General features: G+C 29.5%; 1 protein-coding gene across 1 annotated transcript in view; it reads right to left on the reverse strand.

The window, feature by feature from the left end:
* The window catches only part of LOC113521634 (thrombospondin type-1 domain-containing protein 4-like), a 52,035-nt gene extending 41,329 nt beyond the window's left edge, over positions 1 to 10,706 (reverse strand). The window contains exons 1-4 of the mRNA XM_052899811.1: positions 10,641 to 10,706; positions 8,423 to 8,676; positions 858 to 924; positions 330 to 445 (exon numbers count right to left, since the gene is read on the reverse strand). Coding sequence (XP_052755771.1) covers positions 330 to 445; positions 858 to 924; positions 8,423 to 8,463 — 224 coding nt within the window. The 5' untranslated portion in view covers positions 8,464 to 8,676; positions 10,641 to 10,706. The remainder of the gene's footprint in view (positions 1 to 329; positions 446 to 857; positions 925 to 8,422; positions 8,677 to 10,640) is intronic.
* Between the last annotated feature and the right edge of the window lie 15,164 nt (positions 10,707 to 25,870).

Raw genomic sequence — 25,870 nt, forward strand, 5'->3', positions numbered from 1 at the left:
TAATATGAGACAAATACGAAATATAAACTCTGTTTATATATTGCTGGGATAATTAACTAACAAAGATATCGAGTGACGTACAAATAAACTTTCGATGTATGTAGAACATAATAAATGATTAAAAATCCATTAGCAAATTTAGAAATTGTCTTAATAAACTTAATTTTAAAATTTAAGTTTAAAGCCGCTTAAAGAGTCTCCATGTCTCCTATAAGAAAAGGTTTCTATATAGACTAAAACTCTTCGAAACACAGTAGTAAAAATAAACGGAATTCGAAATATTTGTTGAATCAGGGGTAGAACAAGAACAAAAAAAATCTAATTATAACCTTGGTAAACACTGGCGCTCCTGGACTGCCACTCCACCACCGCAACTCCTGGAACACGGACTCCAACTGCCCCAAGAACTCCATGCGTAACCTTCACTTTGATTATCTTCTGTTACCTAAAAAAATTTAATATTTATAATGCATTTTATTCCAATGATCCTTTATAATGTGACAAAGATTAAAATTTTTAAATCATCATTATCGTATCAGTTGTTATCTGTCGACTGCTAAACATAGGCCTCCCCCAGAGACATAAGAAACGGTCCTAAGCCACTTACATCCACTAATTCCCTACAATACACTTCAGGTCATCACTCCATCTAGTAGGGGGTCGTCCAACACTGCATTTGCCCGTACGAGGTCGCCATTTAAGAACCTTTTTCCCCATGGATTGTCGTTTCTTTGGGCTATGTGACCAACCTATGGCCACATCTTCAGGTTATGTCGCTCACAAACATTTAAATAATACAAACTAATTAGAATTCGATATAAAATGAAATATAATTGGTAATAATTGAAATATAATACCTGCGGTGGAAGTGTAGTTATATTTGTTGCCCTGGTGAACATCGCAAATTCAATAATCGCAGCTATCCTGAAACCAATTAAGGGTATTTCATAATTAATTATATATAATATGAACCATTAATATACATTTACGGTTAAAATGACACAGAAAGGTAACGAATTCACGAACAAAATATTATATAATTCGTTTTCCAGACTGTTTATGATAATTCCCCGCATGAATTCTATTCATTTCCAAATCTCTTAAATACTATTTTCATGTCATATTTCATGGCGATTGGCGAATCCATTATGTGTCACATTTTAACATTAGAAGAAAATAAGTAGCAAAAACTAAGATAAAATATAAATAAGATGTTTAATTCCAATACTCTTTATACAATACATAATACAATTAACGTCGTTTAAAGTAAAGCTGAACAGAAAAGATAAATAGAAATAACTCAATTCGACAGTTTAATACCACACATTGAAAAAGCCCTTAGAAAACCCGCAATTATCGTCGTTATCCGCAAACAGTTTGTCGGTATAACGATACTTCACACGATGCTCTCACGAGACGTACAAGGTAATGAGCTAACAACATCCACTTAAAGTTGAAACCATTGTCTAAATAAACTATAGTTGTTCAACTGATGTTGCCAGCTAAATCGATTTAAAACAACTTGTTCAATTTGTAAAAAATAAATGAAGATCATAATTTAATATCTCATACAATTTCCACCTATTACCACTGTAAATTATAAATGCCATACTAGACATTAATACTCCGAAAGGTTAATAGACAAGACATAAGTGAAGAAATTACATTATTTTCTTTTCGACATGTATTTTCGCAAAAACAAAGTCATGAGTACGAATATATTTTTTTTAGTATTCAAACACTATATATAGGTTATAAGCAAATAATATTACCCTGGCAACACTATTAACGAATGTAGTGTTCTGTGGTTAACAAGTGATGGTCATAAGGCAACACACGGATGAGCCGGTGGTCGCCACGCGGTCGACATGATAACATGCCTTTACTTTGTCTTTTCAGTTTACTTTACTTTCTCAATTTGTACGAAGCTGCGAAAGGGCTGTGTTGTAAGTTACCTAAATAAAAAATCTAAGCAGATAATAAGAATTACAAGCTCAATTACTTCGTGTCTAATATTAACATGGCACTCATACAAATATTCAGATTATAAAAAGCTTAATCTACTATACATAGTTACAGAAAAAAATATTCTAAGCTATTTTTTTTTATAAAACATCAAAATTGCAATATTCTGTCTATGTCAAATATATACCTACATAAAGATTCGCTACATCGCGTCACATCATCAACCTGTTTTAATGTCAGAACATTTTTTCCGCCAATAACTAATCCCTACCCGCCAAAAACAGAACACAAATATCTCCTACGATTCAAGCATTGAAGCTTTGACTAGCTGAGTTGACTATTATTAATTATATTATGTACTATACCACTATTATGTTATATTTTTTATATAGTTAGATACGACATACCTACAAATTAAGTGTTCATCGAATAAAATGTCGCAATCGTTAAATATAAATAACTACACTATGAATATCACAGAAACAGTATTTTCTAATGAATGAGGGGTGACATCATAGTATATGTATATATAACACACTTGTACACTAAGAAATATAAATATATACCTAGACTTATATAACTTATTGAGTCAGAGATTGCATTGACATTTTATCAATAAAATAATATAAAAAAACATCAAAAGTTCGATAGAAAACATCGCAAAAAGCGTTTATTCCTATACAAACGGAAATTTCGCGGTTGCAAGTCGACAGCCCTGGATTGACCGGCGCCCACGCAGTTCTCACCACGTTGCGCAATCTGACATCTCCATTAGACGTTTCGGAGCTAGAACGTTACATTTTGTTAGAGCACCGAATGCACACCACATCGCTCGCATTAAAACTATCGAACGACTGTAGAACACACTAATGAACGTCTTAAGTGGTTTATTAAGTGCCGATCGCCGTTATTTTTATGTTAAAATCACATCGCCCTCAACTGTCCTATGAGAATTTTTTATAGTCGCCTTTATGACATACGTAAGTCACTGAATAGTTTTCGAAATAGTAAATACTTCAGTGACATCGCAAAAAGAAGTAACAGTTAATAGTATGTCAAGTCAACATTTCAATATGTCCAATAAATGTACACGCTAAGTAGCTAAATAAATTTCTTTATATTTCTATAAGTATATTCAAAAAGTTGTTTGTTGAGTTATATTGAAGATAACATAAGTAAATACTTTCTACTAAAAATACTGTATATAAAAATTTTAAAAAATATACAATACATGCATTGTCGATAAGGGCCATCTGACAGTGCTTTATTAAATATTTTTAAACAAAATAAAAAATAGTCGTGACATACTATGTACTACAATGAAACTATGCTGTTTACAACAAAACATACTTGTTCACTTCAACGGTCCTACAGAAAATATATTGCTGCTAAAATTGAGAATCTGTGCACACAGAACTAGACACCAAATCTACAACCTAGGCTGATAATAAATACCTATAACGACCAACAAGCTCCGAAATTATAAAGAATATTATTTCCTAATTTATCCAAATCCAAATATTATATCAGTTTTTATTGACCTATTTTTATTTATACAAATTACACCTAGATAATACATATATATTTATATAAATTGGATTTTTTATTTCATATTTCATTAATTATTAATTTAAAAACAAAACCTTAGTCATCAAAGCAAATATAAGTAATAAAGTAATTAATAATAATAAATATAATTGGATATTATGTTATAAATGCTGCTAAACTTCAATTGGGGCATTACTCAAATTAAACAGATTATAAACAGATATAAATCAAAACACACAATAAATTTTAAACAGTTAAATAGTGCATACTTAATCAAAAATAAATATTTCAATATTCTAATTGGAGTTACACCGTTGCTGCCTCTGGCATACTAGAAAATTAGAGCAAGATAGGCGATGAGAGTATAACCATATAAAATAACATTTGAATAATAAATTACTTAGAAAACTGCCCATACTGTGTTCGTAATTGGTATACCGTACCATATCAGCCATTAACTGTCCACTTCTGAACATAGACCTTCCCCAAAAGGAAATGGTTTTGACAGTAGTTGTCACGCTTAAATGGTGTATATAGTATTGTCATTATTATTTTTTATAATAATAACAATAATTTTTATTCAAGTAAACTTAATTATTAATATTCTTTATTGCACTTAAACACACATACAATAATAAACAAAAATGATCGAATTTTAAATAAAAAAGATCTGTTTCAATCAACCTAATACAGTAGCATAGTAAGGTACGTAAGTATTCAAAAATGCTTATAATAATCACCCTGAACAGTCACTTTTTATATATGCTCACTTCAGAATGCAATGCCACAAAATTTCTCAGCTTTTGCCTTTTTTAATAATCAATGCCACACAATGACACTAATTCTCTAATCCTCAAGCGAGTATGAATCATTATCTGGGTGTTCTGAATTGGGGTACATTCTAGAATATCTAAACCCGGACTAATTCATAGAATTTCGTTTACTTAACTGGCCCAAGCGGGAGTCTAATCCGAGACATCTTATATGCTAAGCAGTAGGAATATCACTGGTCACAAATATTACGGTATACTCCAATTGAATTGTTATAGATTTATAAGTAAAAATTATAATTAAACTATGTTATCCTTATCATCAATGCTAAATCATAAATTATCAAAATACATCAAACGCAAGATCATAAAAACGGAATAGGAACCCCTTCGTTAGTCCGTATTTTAAAGACCTAACTATTAGGCTTTGGATAAAATTTCCTAATGATATACGTGAATTCAAGAACAAATATAAAATATGTAACTTCATCTAAAATTTCTCAAGAACAACTAGTAACGTAATTTTCAATATTTTTTTTATAAAATTTTAATGAAAATTAAAAAATTGGCATTAAACAAAACGTGATAAAATAGATGACCAGTAAACACAGCTGTCGTGCAATTATTGGCGCAGTGGAAGATATGAATAGTTACAATTTAACACCGCCACAAACAGTTATGAACGAATAGTTAAGACTTCGCCCTGAGGTGCTACTTTCAATAACAGAACTGACAGTGGCAAAATGATTTTCCGCTTCAGAAACGTCTTGTATACTTATTTACTTTGTAAATTGTATACAAATAATTTTAATATTTATACGGTAACATAAATACTTTCGACTACCCCATTAGGGATTACGGTTATGATCATATTTATTTATCATAAGGATGTTTAATTTATTAAACTATACTAGCGTGTACAGTATAATTTATTTGTATACATATGGATAATTACTTGAATTTGACACCGAAAGGTGAGGTCTACCAGTCAAGGGTTAAGCAAACTGAAAAATAGATAGGCGGTGCCTTTGTAAATAACAAAATTATTCATGTAAAACAAATCATGGAAGTGATCAAGAGACAGTCACGCTCAAAATTTGGCACTGATCAATAACTTTATAAAACATTGAGAATAAATGTTGTCTCATGACCTCTCAATCGGTAATTTCTCATACTATCTTAACGTATTTTATACTTTTAGTAATGTAAATACGCTAAACTCTAGAATTACAAGTCAGATTTGAAAATTTCTTTTTGGATATCATAGATCATTTCTTAAGGAAGATTATAGATTATTCAGTATCACGACTACGGGCGAACCCGTAGGGTATGGCTAGTCACAAATAAGTCGGTAGTTATAGTTGAACTATCGACTTATCTGTGGCCGTGATGTGCGTGTGTGTGTGTGTGATAGTATTGTGATCAGTCGTGACTATAATCTACTCATCTCTACCTACTACTTATTTCTACTCATATCTGCGATGAACCTGCATGATAAACAAGGTTTCATGACCCTTTTCTAGACAAGAGCAGCCATGAACCAGGATTATCTGCTGCTGTTATTTTACAAAACTATTTATGGACAAAGCAAACATATTTGAACGTTCTGTATACTACACCATAGACTCACGCTTTAACGCTCTCTATTAGCTAATAATTAGGTAAACAATTTAAACGTAAACAAACAATTTGGTCAATTGAGAGCTAATTTGTTAGTCTTAAAAATCATCGTATGGATAGCAATAAAAAAGTATAAGTTTATTTTTCACAGATAGTTAACCGCTATACGAACGAGTCCATATGTAGTTAGTCAGGACAACGTTAGGATACTGAACTCCGCTCTTGACCTTATTTTTTTAAACCTGAGTCAGCGTGCTCGCTCCGTGCTGAATGGAGCGTATAATTTCTGTTTACTTTTATTCTCAGAGGAGCTTCAAGTAGTCAAGAGAAAAAAGATTTACCGTTTGAGTTCACGTAATAATATTTATTGTGGACAAATGTTTCTGTAGCCGACATTGTGTGCGCAATTAGTACATTGTGTACTTCATGTAGCGTGAACTACATAGTGTTTACATACGAACCCACTGACTTGGTATATTTCAAAATTATAATTGAATACTATGTACATCATCATATCAGCCTTTAATTGTCCGCTGATGAACATAGGGCTCCTCCATAAGAGGGCTAGTAGTTGCTGCGCTTGGCAAGAGAGTTAGCAACCGCAGTTAAACTTTAGGGCATGTTTTTAAGTGGACGTTGCTGCCAATACCTCGACTATTAAGTTCCCTTAGTCGCCTTTTGCGACACCCACGGGAAAGGAAGGGTTGACCAAAATCTAATCCAGTACTACACAGCGAATTCTATGCTATAATATTTACATATTCTACATGTATTCATTATAATTCCTAATTCTAGTTCTTATTTTAGGTAGATAATTTATTTAAATTTACTATTTTAGGTATTATTTACTAGAGCCTTTAGATTATTTTTCAAGCCTTATATCTTAAGAATAAGGTAATTCTTGAATTCTTGCTCTTAAATTCTTAAACTCAATTTATAATTCTTAAACTCAATTTTTAGGTGATTATGGGCGGCGGTAATCGCTTACCGCCGCCCATATCGTGAGCCGCATGCTCGTTTGCACCCCGTGTTGTAAAAAAGTTCAAATAAAATTTCTCATAATTAGAATAAGCACATTCCCAGTATTGTACCTAACACAAATAAAAAACAATTATCCGTCTTTTTTTTTAATTTTGTAAGTACATATGTATAAAATTTCAAAGTAATTAAAATTGAGTCCTAAACAAAATTGACGATTTCTATTTGGCATTTCGAGATGTGTAAAAAAAAAATTGTTTTATCAATATTATTATAATACAAATAATAAAACATTGACCTAGACTTCCTGGCTGTTCCCTTGACTTTGATCACACATACATCATCAACATTATGAAACAGTAAACACAACTTCTGATATACCTACAAATGATCATGTTGCCATGCAACTGCTATATGGGTACAACATATTACTCGCTGCTAGGTAACCATCAAAGTGAGATAGTGCCACCATACAAAAACCTCGTAAAGTTACCAGCCGTTTGATTTATTGCGTATTGAGTTATTGTACAACCGTCTGGTAAGAAACACTTTCACTACACAATGAACATATAATAAATCCTTTTAGTAAAAATTGTATACAATCAAAAACTACAAGTACTTTTGATTACTTTACTAATGGTATATATTCTAAGTGTATTTGAATACCTACTGATATTTTAGTAAAGTCGCAGAAAAATAATCATATATGACAAAATATAAAAATCTAGTACAATATGGAAGGAAAAATATACTACTTACAAAAAATTCAATCTACTAAATTTGTAGACACATTTACTAGGGAAATATACCGGTAAAATATGCGGAGACAAACATCCAAATAGGAAAAAGAATTGATATTTTAACTTTTACCTAATAAAAATTCACATTAGAAGATTTTTCTTAGTTATTTTAGTACATTTAGTTTAAGAAAACAATGTGTCTGATAAGGTTTTGTCATACGAGTGTCATTAACTTTTTCCAGAAAAAAGACGTAACAGTTTAAAATATTCGACATCTGTGATTTCATTGTTAACTTAGGTATTTCACGAAATGTCTAATATATTCATTTTCCTGCGACAATTACAAATTGTATAGAAAATAAGTCACTCGTCTTACTAAGCCAAATTCTCTGAAGATAAATTTTGAAATTAGAGTTAGTAAATAATGACTGAAAAGTTTTCATCAATAAAGTATCTTGTCTTTATAGAGCGATGTGTTATTTTTACTTTGATGTTTAAACTCGTTAATATGTATAGCTTTATTCGCAGGAATACAAATCTATTTATAGCACTAGAAAGAATGCAGTTTTTATAAATAAACGTAAATAAAGCACATATGGTGCAGGGCATACCTATCCTTATAATTATGATATACGAAAAAGCCTGCATAATGGATACGTTAGAAACGTGACTATTATTAAACATTCAGTGGTCAATCTATGTTCCGTAGTACATAAAACATTATGGAGTAAAATACCTTCTGGAAACCATCGTGATTGATGAAAACCTGGTGAATTCAACGGTGTGACATTAAAAACTTACCAAATTATTTTTTTCCAAAACGTACGTTTCTTCTTCTCCATCTTTTGCCGTCACGCTATACTCTTACTGTCTTCTATATTTAATATATCTTTGTCCATTTTATAGATAAATAATCCCAAGTATAATTCATATTCCAAATACAAAACATTTAATTTTCATGCAATTAATAACATAAAGTTACAAATTTATTTCCTGTTCCTTCATTATTATCCATCTTTAAACTTTTTCTTGTCCACGGTAACTGAACCGTTAACCTGCAACAAATAAATAAATATATGAGGTTCATCGTAGTAGTAGGTCAGTACACTTGACTGCTGTGTGGGGATTCAAAGTCCTAATATAAACCTCTGAATTGTCAATATTATGTTTAGATCATTTAAAAACTATTATTGCTTGCTTCATGCTTCGGAGGGCATGTAAAGCCGTCTTCTGGTAAGCCAAGCCATAAGCATTCGTGTATAAAGAAAACAACCTTGAAACTCTTGACTCCTAAGGCTGACACTCTTACACAAGTAGTGCAGAATTTTATTAGGTACTTATTTATCGATTTAACAAATTAATTGCAGTGATCATGCGACGGTATATATACTTACGTACACGTAAGTATAAAATGTGCATTTACCTACATAATATCGAATTAAAATAAATAGTTTAGTAAATAGAAACGTAGATATACACTTTTCTGGATTAAGATCAGTCGATGTAGAACCTCAAAATATGAATACTAATTCAACAATCAAATAAAGCGGAAGTACTAAGATATCAAACAAACAATACATTCGCTGTAAGAAGTGAGTCACCGAAATCAGAATGTAGCCAGCAGCTACACATTTCAGGGAATAATTAGAATTATAGGCCACATGTATAACTTTGGAATGAAGGGAATTCATTACTATGGATACGATGTAGATAGAGTTGTTTGAGATTGTAAAGATTTTTGAATGTTTGTTTATTTGTTACTCAATCACGCATAAACGGCTGAACGAATTTACTTGAAATTTAACTCACGAGTAGGTTATATTGTAGTAGTAAATATCTAACTAAATGATTTGATAATAAAGTAATTTCACAATATTGTGTTCTATTGTGAAACAGAGATTGTATAATAATATATCCTGTAAAATGAAATCGAAATATTTATAATCCTTTCACGTTACACTACATCTTAAATTCTATCAGCAAAATTGTACAATTTTTCCATTTAAATATAAGATATATATATAGAGAGAGAGCCTAGCATACTTACTAACGCCGCGAGTCTTTTTTTTTATAACACAAAATCAAACGAGCATGTGGCTCACCTGATGGTAAATCATTACCGCCGCTCACAATACTAAAGAAACTACAGGTGTGTTGCCGACTTTTAGGAAAGAATATTCCCCTTTTTAAAGTTTCAAAGACTAATTATCAAATTAGTGTTACTAACTAAGTATCTTTCTCGAAAAAAAAACCCAAAAAAATACATTGAAAAAAAATTCTTAAAATGATACTGTTGACTGAGATTTCCTTATGCATACTACAAAACCTGAATCAGTCATTTAATCAATCCAAATCAACAGATACAAAACATCAATTGATAACTTTACATGAGATATGAGATTAGACATGAACCGATGCATGTTTACAAATTATAATGACCTCACATTAAAAACCTTCTCTTGGGAGCTAATAAATGATTCCATCATTTAATCGATTCTTTTAAATATCATTTAATCGATTCAATTAGGTACATACCGCATTTTATCATTCTGTTTAAAGTAAAAAATAACTAGCCACGCGTGATTACTTTTATCATAGAGACACAATTATTAACAAAAAAATCACTTCTCCATGTAAAATATTTGTAGAAGTACTATACAATAATATTTATTGTTCTTCAGTTAATTAAATTACCCTCATATACCGACAGAGGCAAAATAACTTTATTATATACAATGTTTTTTTTTTTTATAAACTCGTCAAATTCGTATCAAAAATTAACTAACTAACAAAAATATTAGTGTATCTTTAATAATTACCTAATATTTTTAAAAACAAAAATCTTACCTAAACATTTCCTTTAAATAACCTAAATCACAAACAATTTTTTTTATTAAATATATTTCCCGCCAATTTGTTTACGTACAGGTTAATTTAATATCATAGATACTATAGCTAATATATTCTTTAAAGTCCTTAATTTTTTTAAGTTCGAAATTCAAATCTACCGTTCGCGCACCTTGACAGGGCTGTGTTCCCGCACGGAGCATGCGCGTAGCCCGTACGCCCGTGTGTGTATGTTGCCTTTAGCAGACTGGTCATTATAGGCATCCATGGCTTTTAAAGCGGAATCACTAATATTAATATACTAAGAAAATGCTTACTAATTAAATAATAAGCTTTCACTGTGCAACTTGTATGCTGAACAGTATTATCTAAACACACACATATCACATTATTTCATTTTTATTAAAATATATTTATGTAAATAATTATACAAATATGTACTGTTGACTGTTCTATGGAGATGATGTGCTTTGACAGATCTAATTAATTAATTAAATAAATATTTTTCACCTATTTCCAATTTTGTGTAAAGTAGATCCTTTGTGTTGATGGAAGTTAAATAGATGTATTTTTTTTATATATCGAATTACAGAATTCTTTTATGTATATAATGTATCAATATTTATTACCTCATTAATTTTTTTAAACAATTTGATTTGTACTTACGCTTTGCTTACTTACTCTGCTGTGATGTTTTACACAAAACTACAAAAAACAAATTAGGAAAAAATACAATTGATAGGTTTAGCTTGAGAATTTATATGGAGAAAAAATAACTATATTATTATTATTATTAGGTACTTTATTATTTAATATTATAATATTGTAAAATATAAGTCCACTACTTGGCATTGTAGATCCGCTTTGCCTATTCAAATTATATGCATTTTTAACTACAGACCAAGAAATCATTACTACATTACTACATTATTAAAGTCATCATTGTTCTTAAATAATATACACAGAAATAAACGACAAAAGTTATCCATATAAGCTAATTAAAAATCACGATCTTTAATGTACCTCGTTGCTGTTAAAACTATTACACTATTATTAAATTACTAAGATTATTACATACGGTTCTACATAAAAAAAATATCATAAAATTTAGAATTAGATGTGGAGAAAGAGACTTTAATTCTCAGGGATCACAATACGTGAAGAATACCATTAGGGTTGCAGTATATTCGTTATTGTCTATAATACTACTTATTTATAACTACTTATTTATAACTACTTGTAGGTACCTATAGACGGGTTTTTAATAGAAAATCTTTATCTATTTAGAAATGATGGAGTTATTAGGTAACAAACTTAACTTAATTTTTAAGGACTTGTTTTTGATATTTGTAGCACGTAGATGTAAGATATGTATATAATAGATAGATTATATTTAATAAATTGAAAAATAAAAAATAAACTTAAAAATTAAATTAATACCCAATTGAGATCCTGCTTCTTTTTGTTGATAAAAAAATTATATCATAGGTATATATTTATTACTTATATATATTTATTATAATACATCACAGATATCTTTAGTGTACTCTTTTCAATATAAATTAAAATCTACGTAACATGTTTATATATTTTTGCACTGTGTCAACTTTTTCAGGATGCCCCTAATCAGATGTTTTTGTATTCAACTTGTATTCAGTAACAGGATTGGCTATACATCATTAACATGTATATTTATTATATATCTTCCTATTCTCTATGGCACGTTCCATTTATTCATTAACAATCCTAAGTCATACTATTTGCCATAATAAAAATATTGTTACCTATTATGTTTGGTGAGGGCAATGGCATGAACAAGACATAAATTTTAAACGGTTGACTTCGTTGATTTTATGATCTACATATTTTGAGCAGGCATAGTACTGAATCAACGAATAGAATTGATTCAGATTAAATACTGTGTGGCCATATACTTTATAGTCAAGTCATATGGTTATGTTTAATGCTGTCATACCGTCAAATTTTAGTATCTCATTGATCTTATCAAGTAGCCATTTATTTAATTTTATACACATTTTTTTTAAGTGTGACATGAATAAAGTAGCTTTGAATTCTAATTAAGTACATTTACTATTGATGATAAAGAGCAGTGATGTTTTTAAATAATCCTCTATCCATTTAAAAATATAGGTACAATTAAAGTCTTGTCTTGTCTAACTGATAGGTAAGTACAAACATACCTACTCAAAACATAATATTAAATATATGTATAATGAAAATATTTCATGAGACAATAATAAGAGATTCCTAGTATGTCGTAAGATAAGAAAGAGATAAAATCAAATTTTACTATTACAGTTCAATTAAAACGCCTCATAAATATACAAGAGATATCCAAAGAATTGTGGTAATTTTGATAGCTCTTAAATGTGTGATAGAACTATCTAAGCTACAAAACATTCCATCGATTTCTTGTTAGAAGAAAACCCTATAAAATTCTCGAATCTGGGCGATTTGTTCGTTAACAAGCCACACTTGGCCTTTCACCATCATTATAGGTGGTCGATCTGGTTCATTCTTTTCATTGCTTCCCTACAAAGTTGTCCAATACACTACTGATAAAATTTTATTGTACTCTAAGTCCTGTTATGTCCATTAAAGAAATAAATAGTCATTAAATTATGGGTATTTGTACTTACGACCAATGCAACAGTGTCGATAGTTAATACTGTCACATATAAAATAAATATATTAAACAAAAATAAACCAATATTCTTAATAGTTTATAATATCAGTGATATACAATTTACCAGATATAATTTTTGGACTAGATTTGTCATATTTCCTTGTGTATGCTATGTATGTATTTATATGTGTATGTTTATGTATTTTGTATGTATGTTATATATGTATATGTATGTGTGTATGTATATGTGCGTGTGCGTGTGCGTGTGCGTGTGTGTGTGTGTGTGTATGTGTATATATATGTATATATATTGTTATAGTAAGTAGTTTAATAAATTATATGTATTTGATATTTTTGTGCATTACATGTTTTTGTATTTTATGCACGAAAATTATTAATTCACTCTTGCGCCACCTGTCCTTTTCTATCTGTTCTCCTTTAACTAAAGGTTGTCTGTAAGAGATTGCTCTAGCGATAAGACTGCCTTTTGTACCTTTATGTGTATATTTACATCTGTATTTATGTTACTGTATTTCATTTGAATTATTCACTTGTATATTTTTATTTATGGTGCAATAAAGAGTTAAATAAATAAATAAATAAATAAATAAATAACCTATGAAAGTAAAAAGAAAAAATACAAAAATTAAATGGATATTAATTTCATATGTGTAGTAAAACATTCTCTTATTATTACATCCTAATTCTATAACAATTCACAATATTCCATGATCATATATTTTACTAGATACCATAGAAATATTTGTTTCGAGATATCTAATGATTTGTCCAACTTGCTTTGATCTCAATCCACATTGACGAAACAAGACAAAACCTCATAAAAATTATTGCGAACTATAGGGGCATGGGGTCGTAACCGCAATTATTGGCTATTTGATTATTGGTTTTATTAGATTCGGTCGGAGTGATAGCTAAATAACTATTAATAAGAAATATATTTTAACTGTTTGTAATTTGTCAGAACGTTACTATTTGTTACAATTGTTACTTTTCAATCTCTATAGTGAGTAAACTATAAAATTATGGTCTTTGTTCAAAGTTTGAACTAGTTTAAAAGTTTAAACTATTCTGAAATTGTTTGTATATATTTATTAAAATTTTACTACTGTAATCTTTAGGAGGAATCAATAAAGAGTATCTATTGATCTAGTTTTTACAAAGACAATTTTCACTTTCTTTTTCTTTGATGGGTAAATAAATTATATTAAAACCTTTTGATCAATAATTGAGAAAAATTGGATCAATTTAAAAAAAAAATTAAATTCGAAAATATATACAAAACCAGCCTGATGGATTCATGCTTGGATATACGAGTACCTACATTATATTCCATTTCCATTTCTGTCAATCAGCCGTCATTTGTGAAATATTTATTGCTTTCGCACACGTCTCGTCTTTCACGCAATCCATCCATATTTTGTTTAGTCTTCTTCTTCAATTGTACTTTAAAAATTTCTTACAGTGTTGACACTTAAGCTTAAAATTTAGATTTGGGAGATTTATCCGAAAATATGATTATGACAAATAATTGCAAACCCATTAAAATATATTGATGATGGACGCTGTTGGCACTTGGAGGAATTTGGAACTTTATAAGTAAAAACACTTATCATTACAATAATCTTTCTCATAATCTTTTACAGAATAAAGAATTCTGATAATCTATAAAAATAAAAATTCAGTATCTTCATTTTCATACTTTAAACTGTTTAGTCAAAGATCACACATTATTTCTTGTGTGTCTTAAGAATAACACCTGAGCCCTCAGAAATGGCAACGCATGGGAGTTATCAGGAGCGAAACAGTATACTCTGTTATGTACATGGTACTGCTCATGTCTATAGGCGACGATTACCACTTTCCATCAGGTGGGCTGTCAGCTTGTTTGCCATACTAAGATGCATACAAAATAAAAATAAATATTAATTATCATACAAATACACACAAAAAGTTAAGAATTTTAGTGCCACAAGGTAAGTGTGCGGCACTTTACATTTCATTCCCTAATAAAAAGTATTGACATTAATACTCTGCTGTATAACAAGGTTGAACAGAAGAATATGCTCTTAGTTTAAATTTTATATTATTGAGAGTATTACTGTCTCGAAAGTCGGTAGGCAAAGAATTTACTAATCGCGGTATTGTATAACACGCGGCGGAACGTATAGGTAATATAGCATGATTTATTTACGATGGTAAATAAATCATATAAGGCACCCACATGTTATCTAATTTTAACATTAGTCAAATGTTTAATCAATGAATGTTCTATATTTATTTAACCTATGTAGTATGTCAACAAAATTGATTGTCCAAAAAATTTTTCACAAAACTACAGCGACATCACCGATGATAGTGCATAACTGTTTATACAAACACGCCTCGAATTAGAAACATGAGTGCAACTTAGGGTCCAATTAGCACCTGTTAGCGGACCCTAAGGGTATCTACCTTTGACCCCAAACAAACTTTCGATATAGTGACCCACTTCGAGTTCTGTTACGGTTAGTATTGTTTTGGGTATTTTGTAGACATTTAAAATGCATATTTCTTTTAATTTTATCACATTTACGAGGATTATTGTAATTTATCCAAAAAAATATCATTTTTTTTAAACAACTTATCCTTTAACGGTATAATCTCTACCTACGACCTACGAGGAGTTATGAGACTTTTTTTCTCAAGTTGTTTGAGCTCAATTCATAGCAATTTATGTAAAGGTATTTCCGTCGATAAGAATTTGGCACGAATGATTTTAAATTAGTTGAATCCAAATTATATCAGTTGATTGTAGTTTTCACATGAAGTTTGTGATATTTATTATATCCATTTAATTGTTTTTATAAAGTCAACATTTGTTTGGAAGAAAACAATAACTGAGTTACTTGCTCGTTCTTTTCAGCTGAAATTGCATTTAAACTAGTCGATAGATATTTAAAAAAATACTATTAAAAAATGGTTATAATTATCTTCATTTTAGTGCATCATAAACTAAGCATTTTCCTGAACGCCATTAGCTTATATTTATCATTACAAGTTATATAAATATATTACCTATAACTTACACATAAACCCAACTAAAACTAATCACATATCGATTACAAATGACTAAACCTACTGACATTAAGCTCACTTTTCCCGTGATTTTAGTAAAAGTTCTGCTACTGATATGCGTTGTAAAATCGCTCGTAAATTTACTGTTATTAGATATATTTCCTTGCACAATTTCTATGTGCATTTGTTATTAGATTTATTTTTAGTAGAACGATCTACTAAAACCGTTATAATACATATATATTCATATTACTTAAAAGATGCACTAAATATTTATCCTTACTAATATTATTTTTTTATTTATGTTTGTCTAACGTCTAAATTATAATTAATTAAAATTAAATTATACTAATGATGAAATTATTTTATTAAATGTTATATAAACTATGGATATATGTATGAAATAAAGTAAAAAATTATTATAAATGTAAAACAAACTACATTGTCTTGTTATATTTTTGGCGCGTCAACGACTTATAATTCGTCCTAAAATTTGACATACGCATTACATTTAGGATTGAGAAAAATGTGACCTAGTTTTACTGCAATTGCATAATTGGAATAAAATCGATCGAAATAATATAAAGATATTGACAGCCATGCAGATAAAATCAAAGGTATACCTAGTAATCATACTAAATTTTACATCAAACCTTAACTCACATTTTGTTAGCAAGTACAAATTGTACCATTCAGTAAGGGATAGACACAAGGCTAGTATTTATTAACTACCTACATTTCGTTCTCTTTGCGCCCGTCTACTAGCCCACATTTATATATTTAACGTTTGAATAAATACAAGAAGAAGTGCGGCCTTGTCTTAATGTTTTTATGTTCATTGTTTTCGTTTTACAATACCTATTTCACGCATCGACTCCCTGGGATCAAACGAAATATATCTGATCGATTATATCGTCATATAGTTTTATTAGGCTATAAATCAGGCTACTTTAAAGGCTATAAATATGCAAAAACATAATGTCGCCAATGAATAATATGAAGTTACATAAATCGCTACGACGTTTACACGCGTTGTTTGTTCCGCAAAGCCGCTCCATAAGCAAAACTTTTCAAAGCTCTTACATCACTGTTAGCGAAACTATTTAGATATTTTCATATTCGAAAATATTGGATATATATACTACAAATATATTAGTAGATACTTTTTTATAACATAGACAGTAAATAAATATGAGCGTAATGGTAAGTGACTACCGTCACCTATGAGCGCCCGCAATACTGGAAAAATTGAAGTTGTATTACCAGACTTTAGAGAGCAATACTCTATTCTTGAATATTTCGATGTTATATTCACAAATATCAATTAAAATAGATACAACTGCAATAAATATGTATTCTGACTTCTTTACTTAAATGTATATCGAAAAATGTTTATAAAATTAACAAAAACAGCATTGCAAATTGAATATATTTATTTTCGTAAAACTTTAGTGTTTAAAATGTGATAAATACTCTTAATATGACTTTATTGTAATTGTAATTTATAAATAAGTATATTCAATATCAAATATGATAACTGAAATCTTTATTATTAAATTTTGATTACAGTTTTATTTAACCTATTAAGTTAATTTTTTTTTATTTAATACAAGTACATTATAGAAATTTCTTTTTCCTTTTTTCTAAAATAGAATTTAACGAAATCAGTAATAAATAATAATAATACACATATAGGTAACAATAATACCTTACATATACATAGATACATACTGAAAACCGATATCAAACAAGGTAATATTTCAATTTTAGTATACTTCATTTTATTAATCACAGATGAAAAGCGAACACTCCATTAAACTTTATGTGAAACGTTTCGATCTACAAAGAGTGTTTTCACATAAAAGTATCACATATTAATCGTAATAAATTTCCAATCCCGCGATATCAACACCAATAAACGGTTTTACGACTCTCAAATAGGCTGTTTCAAGGACAAAACGAAAAGGAAAATAATTGAAGTGGCCGATAAACAGATAGAAACAAGCTACTTGCCAATGTCGGGGGTCAACAGGGTACAACGAGGCGCAACTATCGGTCATAATGGTGTAACTATTGGACACCCGTGATTTCAGCCAAGTCAATGACACCACACTGAATTGTTGTCTGGAATCATATTAGTATTTTAGACAATTATATTTAGACAAGTCTATTTAGACAATGTTTTGACTAGTAACATAATACGCTTTGACACTTCTTAAATTACACATACTGTGACCGCTATTTTTTATAATTTAGAAACGATCTAAAATTTTAGTAGCATCAAATTATGTTATGTTACTACCCAGTAGTGTTTTAAAAAAGGTAGTGTAACATTCGGACATTGTAATACAACTATAGGCCTATATTAATTTTGTCGCGATTGAATTAGTTACTTTTTTATAGAGGAAAATCTTAAATTATTTTATTTTAGTTATTTATTTATTTACCTACACCGGTGTTTTCCAACGTGGGGCCCACGCCCCATAGCACCCCTATGGGGCGTGCTATTTGATATGTTATGCAATTTGATAGTTAAGGGGGGATAGGACAATTAAAAAATGGACTCAAAGTGATTTTAACCTTCTGGCTCCGAGCCATTTAAATACAATGCTACGAGTTGATATCGGTGCCAAATTTAACAAAAAAAAGTAAATTTAAAAAAATGCTGTAAATATTTATTAGGTATCATTTCGTTTGACGTTACCAAAATATCAACTGGGCGATTAGAGTCGTCAAGTAAACTTTGTTGGAAAAAATTATGTATGGAGGCATAAAAATGTTCAAGTGAGGCATGGCAGAAAAAAGGTTGGGAAACATTGATCTACACGTTATTGCACCATTTAAAAAATAATAAATAAAGTATATATTAATAAGACATGATATAAAAGGGGGTTTTATCGCTAAACAATTAAATTATTGGATTATTCGATTATGAATAGTTTGTAAAAATGTTACCACAATATATATACATTCTGTTAAGTTTTTTATAGACTATTCTTAAATCTATCTACATTATTATTGTCAATCTCGGTCCCTTAACATTTTAACTTTAAATAAATACTTAAATAAGAAAAATATTATGACACAATGTCAAATCAATTACCCAATAATCTCGACACACATTTCGATATCTTAATAAAATCACCGTGTCAAAACTAAAACTGACATATCAATAAACTGAACCAGAATCTAATCATCACGAGTTGCTCCAATAAATCCTTCCAGCAGGTGAAAGTTAATCGTTTAATGAACCTGTTTGCTTCCATGTCATATATGCCGTTGACACGCTTTGTTGTCATTTGTTTGTATAAATAATTTGATTATGCGGCATTGATCTCGTTTATATTTATTTATTATTGTCTACTCATACACATTTTGTTATTTTAATTTTGATTAGCGTTCTCGATAATCTGTAAAATTATAACATCACTGCACTATTTATTTGGAAAAATTTTACATATAAAAAAATAAATTATAAGCATACATAAGCACACTTTTAAGAAACTATTTTCTAAATAAAATTTAAAATTAAAAAAAAACAAAAAGTTTTAATTCTTTCATATGGAGACAGTGCATCCAATTTTCAAGTTAATATTGAGCGTTTTAATTTTTTTTTCATTTTAGATGCTGATTTTTCTAATCCTCTTTCTTTTTTTATGCAACTTAGAATGGCAAACAAACTGACGGTCCACCTGATGGAAAGCGGTAACCATCGCCTATAGACATGAGCAGTATCATGGACATAACAGAGTATACAAAGAGTATACTGATGATTTCCGCCCATGATATCCCCCATGCGTTGCCATTCCTGAAGACTCAAGTGTTATTCCTCTATTTAGATAAACTAGAAACTATAATATATTTAAAAAATATTCTTTCTAGTATAGCTATTTTTTATCATAAGTAGTTCCACTAATCAAGTAGGACAATATCAAGAAATAAATTATCAAAAAGGTAAAATTTATCGCCGTACTGTCACTTAAAATGTAACATGATTATAAACACTTTACTTTGTGACTATAAAACGACATCATTACCTTTCAACTTATGCTTAGATCTTTTATTAGAGAAATAATAAATTTTCTTTTCCAATCCCTTACATAAATGACTGATAAAAATCAAATAAGTAATTGTAAAGCCAACATTTATTACTGATAGTGATTGATTCAAGTACGTAGGTAACCAAAAAATATTTAAACTTTTTTTAATAAATATATTTATAGTTTTAATTTTTTTTTAATATGTACATACAAGTGAAATAACTGAGATATTACACGGTGTATGCCATTTTAACATAAACAGATTTTATGGTTTGGAAACTAATTAGTCATTATACAGTGCGGTTGAGTTTCTAAACAGCACTTCGTCGCCACTAGCGTTTCAAGTGGTTTACATGTGTTCAATAACATCGCATCGTAATTATTTTAATATTTGTACTACTAAATAACACTTGGTACCTACTGTGCTTCGGATAAATATTTATAAATATTCTACTAGAAGTCAAACCCGTTTCAGTTCTTAAGAAATTAAACCTTATTCTTTAGATTGAAGAGGCTATAGATTTTTTCTGTCCTTTTTATTAATTTTTCTTTTTGAATTTAATCTTAATTATATATATTTTATTTGAGTTTTTAACGGTTAACAAAATGAAATCTCAGTACTAAAAAAATTACCAACTCTATATAATCTAATATGTATAATATTTCTCTTCACTTCTTTCGCACTTTTCCTCATCAACATAAACCAACAGCGCATAGTGCATCATATACAAATAAATATTTTTTTTTTTATATAAAATAAAGAGAAAAAGCGCATGGCTCACCTAATAGTAGGTAAGTATTACCATCGCCCATTAGCAACACCGGAGAAATTGCAGGTATGCTGCTGGCCTTTTGAAAAAAGGAATTTGTATACTCTTTTTTTTTTTAAGGTTACGATATCGTAACGGTTCAGAAATACTACTGCTGGAAAAGAAAGTTATATAAAAATATAAAATGTAAAAAACGCCAAGTCGCAGTTCGAAACGAAACGCAGTTCTTCTACTACGAAAAGGTGTTGTTGTTGTGTATTATATAAAACCAGTTATATTGGCGAGTATCTATGGAAGCCCCTACTTGACAACTTATAAATAATTAACATTAATTCATAATTTCATTACTGATATAATAAAATTACGGAAGTTTTCATTTTTTCCTTCCCTTACAGGCCAAACGCTGACTAAAATTAGAAGTTTGTGAAGTTACCAGAATTATCTTAGAATTTTGATAATCGGGGAGTGTGTTATTGACAAAATTGATAAAAGAAGTTTGATTAGCGATAATTCGTAAACTACAAGGTATATTCATTAGGTATATTAGCAATAGAGCAACTCTATCTAACTCACTAAAAATTAAAAATTCTTGCTTTATCCACAGTGTAAGGGAGGTCAAAAGTCGTGAGTCGCTTCGAGAAAAGAACGTTACGACTTAGCAGATGCACTGCCATGAACCTTAATATAAATCAACATTCGACGCATGTAATTAAAAACACATAATAATTTTTTAGCACTCAAATTACAGACAAGATTAATAGTAGAAGTCATTAATCTAGAATCATAGAAAACTAATAAAATATAGAAAAAGTAAGCATGCAAAATGGGAAAAGTAACAGAATTTATTCACAATAAACTACATTTTTATCATTTTGTACCATACTGTATATCAGTAACATCAAATAAAGGTTAACACAGTAGCATTTATTGTCATAAATACTCATACTTACATTAAGTTCGCTATTGGAGGTGTCCCTTTGATGTGATTGGGTCAGTTCGTGACTGCACTAACAATAGCGGTTTATGTGGACAAAAACCTATTTAGTATGGAAATTGAACAGAGTGCCAACAATAAAAAAGACGTTATTCCATTATGCAAATGTTTGTAACGGTTGTCGCTTTTAGTCAACACTGATTATGGATCATTGAACAATCAAATTAAAAATATAAAAGTTATCAGATCATTGAACAAACGAATTAAAGCTTTTTAATTAAATATGTAGGTATATTCGGAATGCAGCCAGTGAGCAGTAACAGGTTCTCGTATTCTCTGACATGCGCACTATTTAATATATTTAATTCAGATTTCATACAGGGTAAGCAGAGAAACGACGTGTGGTCCCGACATAAAATGGGCCACCGCTTTTTTTCCCGTGGGTGTCCTAAGAAGCGACTAAGGAAACTAAATGGTCAAAGGATAGGCAGCAGCCTCCCTCTTAAATTACCAAAACCTGCCACCTGTCAAGCGTGAAAACTAGAAAGAAACATAGGTTACTGGCAAAACATTACTTATGTTGAAGGTCAACAGTAGATAGTTAACGGCTTATATGATAAAAATAAAACATAGAAAATATCATCATTCATGTATCTATTCTGCACCTATTATTATTCGTAATTCAATATATTCTGTACTGTTACGAAACCACTGCGAAGAACAGCAGGTCCTACTACCCTCAATCTATGACACCGAGTATTAGACGTCATAGAAAGATTAATAAATCGCACACAATAATTATTATTATAACCATACACCAAGAAGTATTTTTTTAACGTCTTTGGTACTTGATAAATTCTTTGTATATTTTTTTTTATTTATTTTAATTTGGTTTATTTTTTGCTAAGAATCTCAAAGATTTTATTCTTAGAAAAATCTTTGATTTATTGGTTTACAATTTTAAGTTGTTACATTGCTCTGTGCTAGACCGGTACTGACACCAGCTGATTAGTACTATAAGGTACTATATCGTCAAATTAACATTATTAGTTTTTTTCATTATTTATTATATTACATTTTTATTACATTATCAATATATTAATAAAATATTTTTTTTCAAATTATGTTCCTATTATCAATTTTTTTGTTCAATTTGATAGATAAGAAAAATATTAATATATTTATAACAAAAAAGAAAGAAAAAAAGTAATATTTTTATTCAAGTAAACTAAAATTTAAGCATTTGAAAAAAAAAATTTATTACCAAATAAATAAATAAACAAACAACGTCAATATTGCCGTAGATATGGAGATCTCAAAAAAATTTCTTTCATTTTATTTTTACATATAGATTATAATATAGTATGTATTTTATAATGAATTAATAAGCGTTTTCGTTGTAAGCGAAAACAGTTAAACTATAAGGTACCGATAATCGTTAATTGTTAGAGGCGTTGAAACGTTGTACGTATCTATCTTGATACATAAATAATTAAATGTACAAAAATTAACCTCGTGATTTGTGACTTTCATAACAAAAATTAAACATGGTAACCTTTTATCTATCTACTTATACAAATAAACAAATAAAATTAAATATTCAATGTATTAAAATTTAAATAAATTTACGACTCCATTCATCAATCACAAGTCACGACTATTTTTTGTTTAGTTTTAATTTTTTTTTTAAATTCTCCATAATAAAAACACAATAAAAAACTGAATACGTTTCCAGATAATATTTAAATTAATTTATGTTAAAATGTTATCTCTTGGTATAAACATCGGTTTAATGTACCCATTTTGTTTTCATTAATGACATTTTAATGAGAATGAGACTAAGATACTTTTAAATTTTAAATTGTATATACATGAAAGAGTTTAGCATATTAATATCTAAATCATATAATATTAATCATATTTTTATACACTGCAAATTTTAAGAGAATTATAAAAATGAATCTTATAGATTTTTTAATAATAGTATACACCTTAAACCTAATTCACTACACACCAACCATTTCAACTCTCTCGCCTAATCAAAAAGGTATTTTACAAACTTCCTTCGTAATTATGTAATACAAACATATATACATACTCTATAAAATGTGGCCAACCCGTGTCTGACTAAAGTGGGGGAAAGGGATTGTTAGTAATGGAGACTGACAATCCCAACCTAACCAGGTCGACCTTCTCGCGGTTTCCCCTGGAAGCTATCATGGTTAATTCCTGATGAATTCATCATGATGGGCTAACTGGCCTGTTTTCATTCTCATCTATCACCCTTCACTGGTGCTCCGCCAGCGTATCCCGTTAGCCCATTTTCACCCATCAAAAAAACCCGTGTCTGACTATTCCACCTGGAATCATGGTCATGATCAAATTTAACCCTAACCCTATTTTCTATTAACTCTGGTTTTAAATAGCTTATTTACAATACATCGACAAGCATTCAATAAATCTTAACCATAATCTTATCCCAATATAGTAACTAATATAAATGTCAGTCAATGTTATCTACAGCAGGGTTGTCACCTTTTTTTCCATGTTTTAAATACACATGGTGTGGACAAAAACATAATCTTAATTTAGAAACGAAATCCAAATCAAGGTTATTTGATTTTTTAGGTTATTTGATTTTTTTTTATTTAAAAACTTGTTTTAAAGTATACGTGACCATTTCCAAAAATGAGAGTTTTGTGCGCTGATGAAATCTACCATCATACCTATTGATTTATATAAAAAAAATTATAGTTACCTTGTGTGGAATTAAATTTTGTATTTGACTAGCAAACTATGAATAACTATAAAAAATTGAATCCAATTATATTGTTATCATTTGGAATGACCAATAGATACGAAGTAAAGCTTTAGTGCTCTTGTTCGTAAATTAAAACTATCGTTTTTGTATATGAATAAAACTCAACAGTATCAATGTATTTCACACTTAACTTCAAACGACTTTTAACACTTTATGCGAATATGGTGGAATATGGTGCAATAAAAGTAATACCTGAGTATTTAACAAGTAAAATCTTTAAAAACAGAAGCGTGCCAGCCCTGAGTATATGCCCAATAATATATTGGCCTCTGTGTTACGCGGCGGTGATGCTATTACCCATGAGTGGTATAATACCTAGTCCATGGCTTCAACCTGCACATCTTGTTATGGACACCATTACTTGTTTTTTTCAAGCCAATGAAGAATTATGAAGTCTGATTTTAACATATCTTAAAATATTCATACATTTAACAACGAGTTTATTACTAACGTAAAAAATAGCATAATTTTTAAACTAAATTTATTAATTTAATAATGTAATTTTATTGTAGTTTATAAATTGTTATTTTACTAGCTGTTTTTTAAATATTAATAAAAAAATTAAAAATAATGAGATACAATAAATTTATTAATAAATTGTCTCTAATAATGTATGCTTTATTTTAGATTATGTTATCACACTATCCTAATAACATCTTTATCGTTATTTCAAAAAACTGTAAAAATATTAGTCAGTTTACATAAATTGTTGTATGAATAGTACGTATTAATCAAGAAGAATGACTTCAAAATATTCCGTACATTCCATGTGTTATATTCCATACATTACCTATATGTATTATAATATTCCATACATAAGTATCCGGGGGGAAGGGATTGTTAGTAATGGTGACTAAGAGCTCTATTGCTAGCAATATATTCAACCAGGTCGACCTCGTTGGAATTCAGCACGATGGTCCCCCCTGGGAACCATCGTGCTGAATTCCAAGTGTATTCGTCACGATGGGCTAACTGACCTGCCTTTTTTTCATTCTCATCTATCATCCCTCACTGGTGCCTCGCCAGCGTATACCGTTAGCGCAGGCGAGGTTACCATTCCATATCATCCATTAAAAAATACATAAGTATCCACTGGCTTAAATACTCAAAAGATA

This window comes from Galleria mellonella, unplaced genomic scaffold (genome assembly GCF_026898425.1).
Source record: "Galleria mellonella isolate WM207_F2 unplaced genomic scaffold, CSIRO_AGI_GalMel_v1 utg63, whole genome shotgun sequence".
Classification (NCBI taxonomy): domain Eukaryota; kingdom Metazoa; phylum Arthropoda; class Insecta; order Lepidoptera; family Pyralidae; genus Galleria; species Galleria mellonella.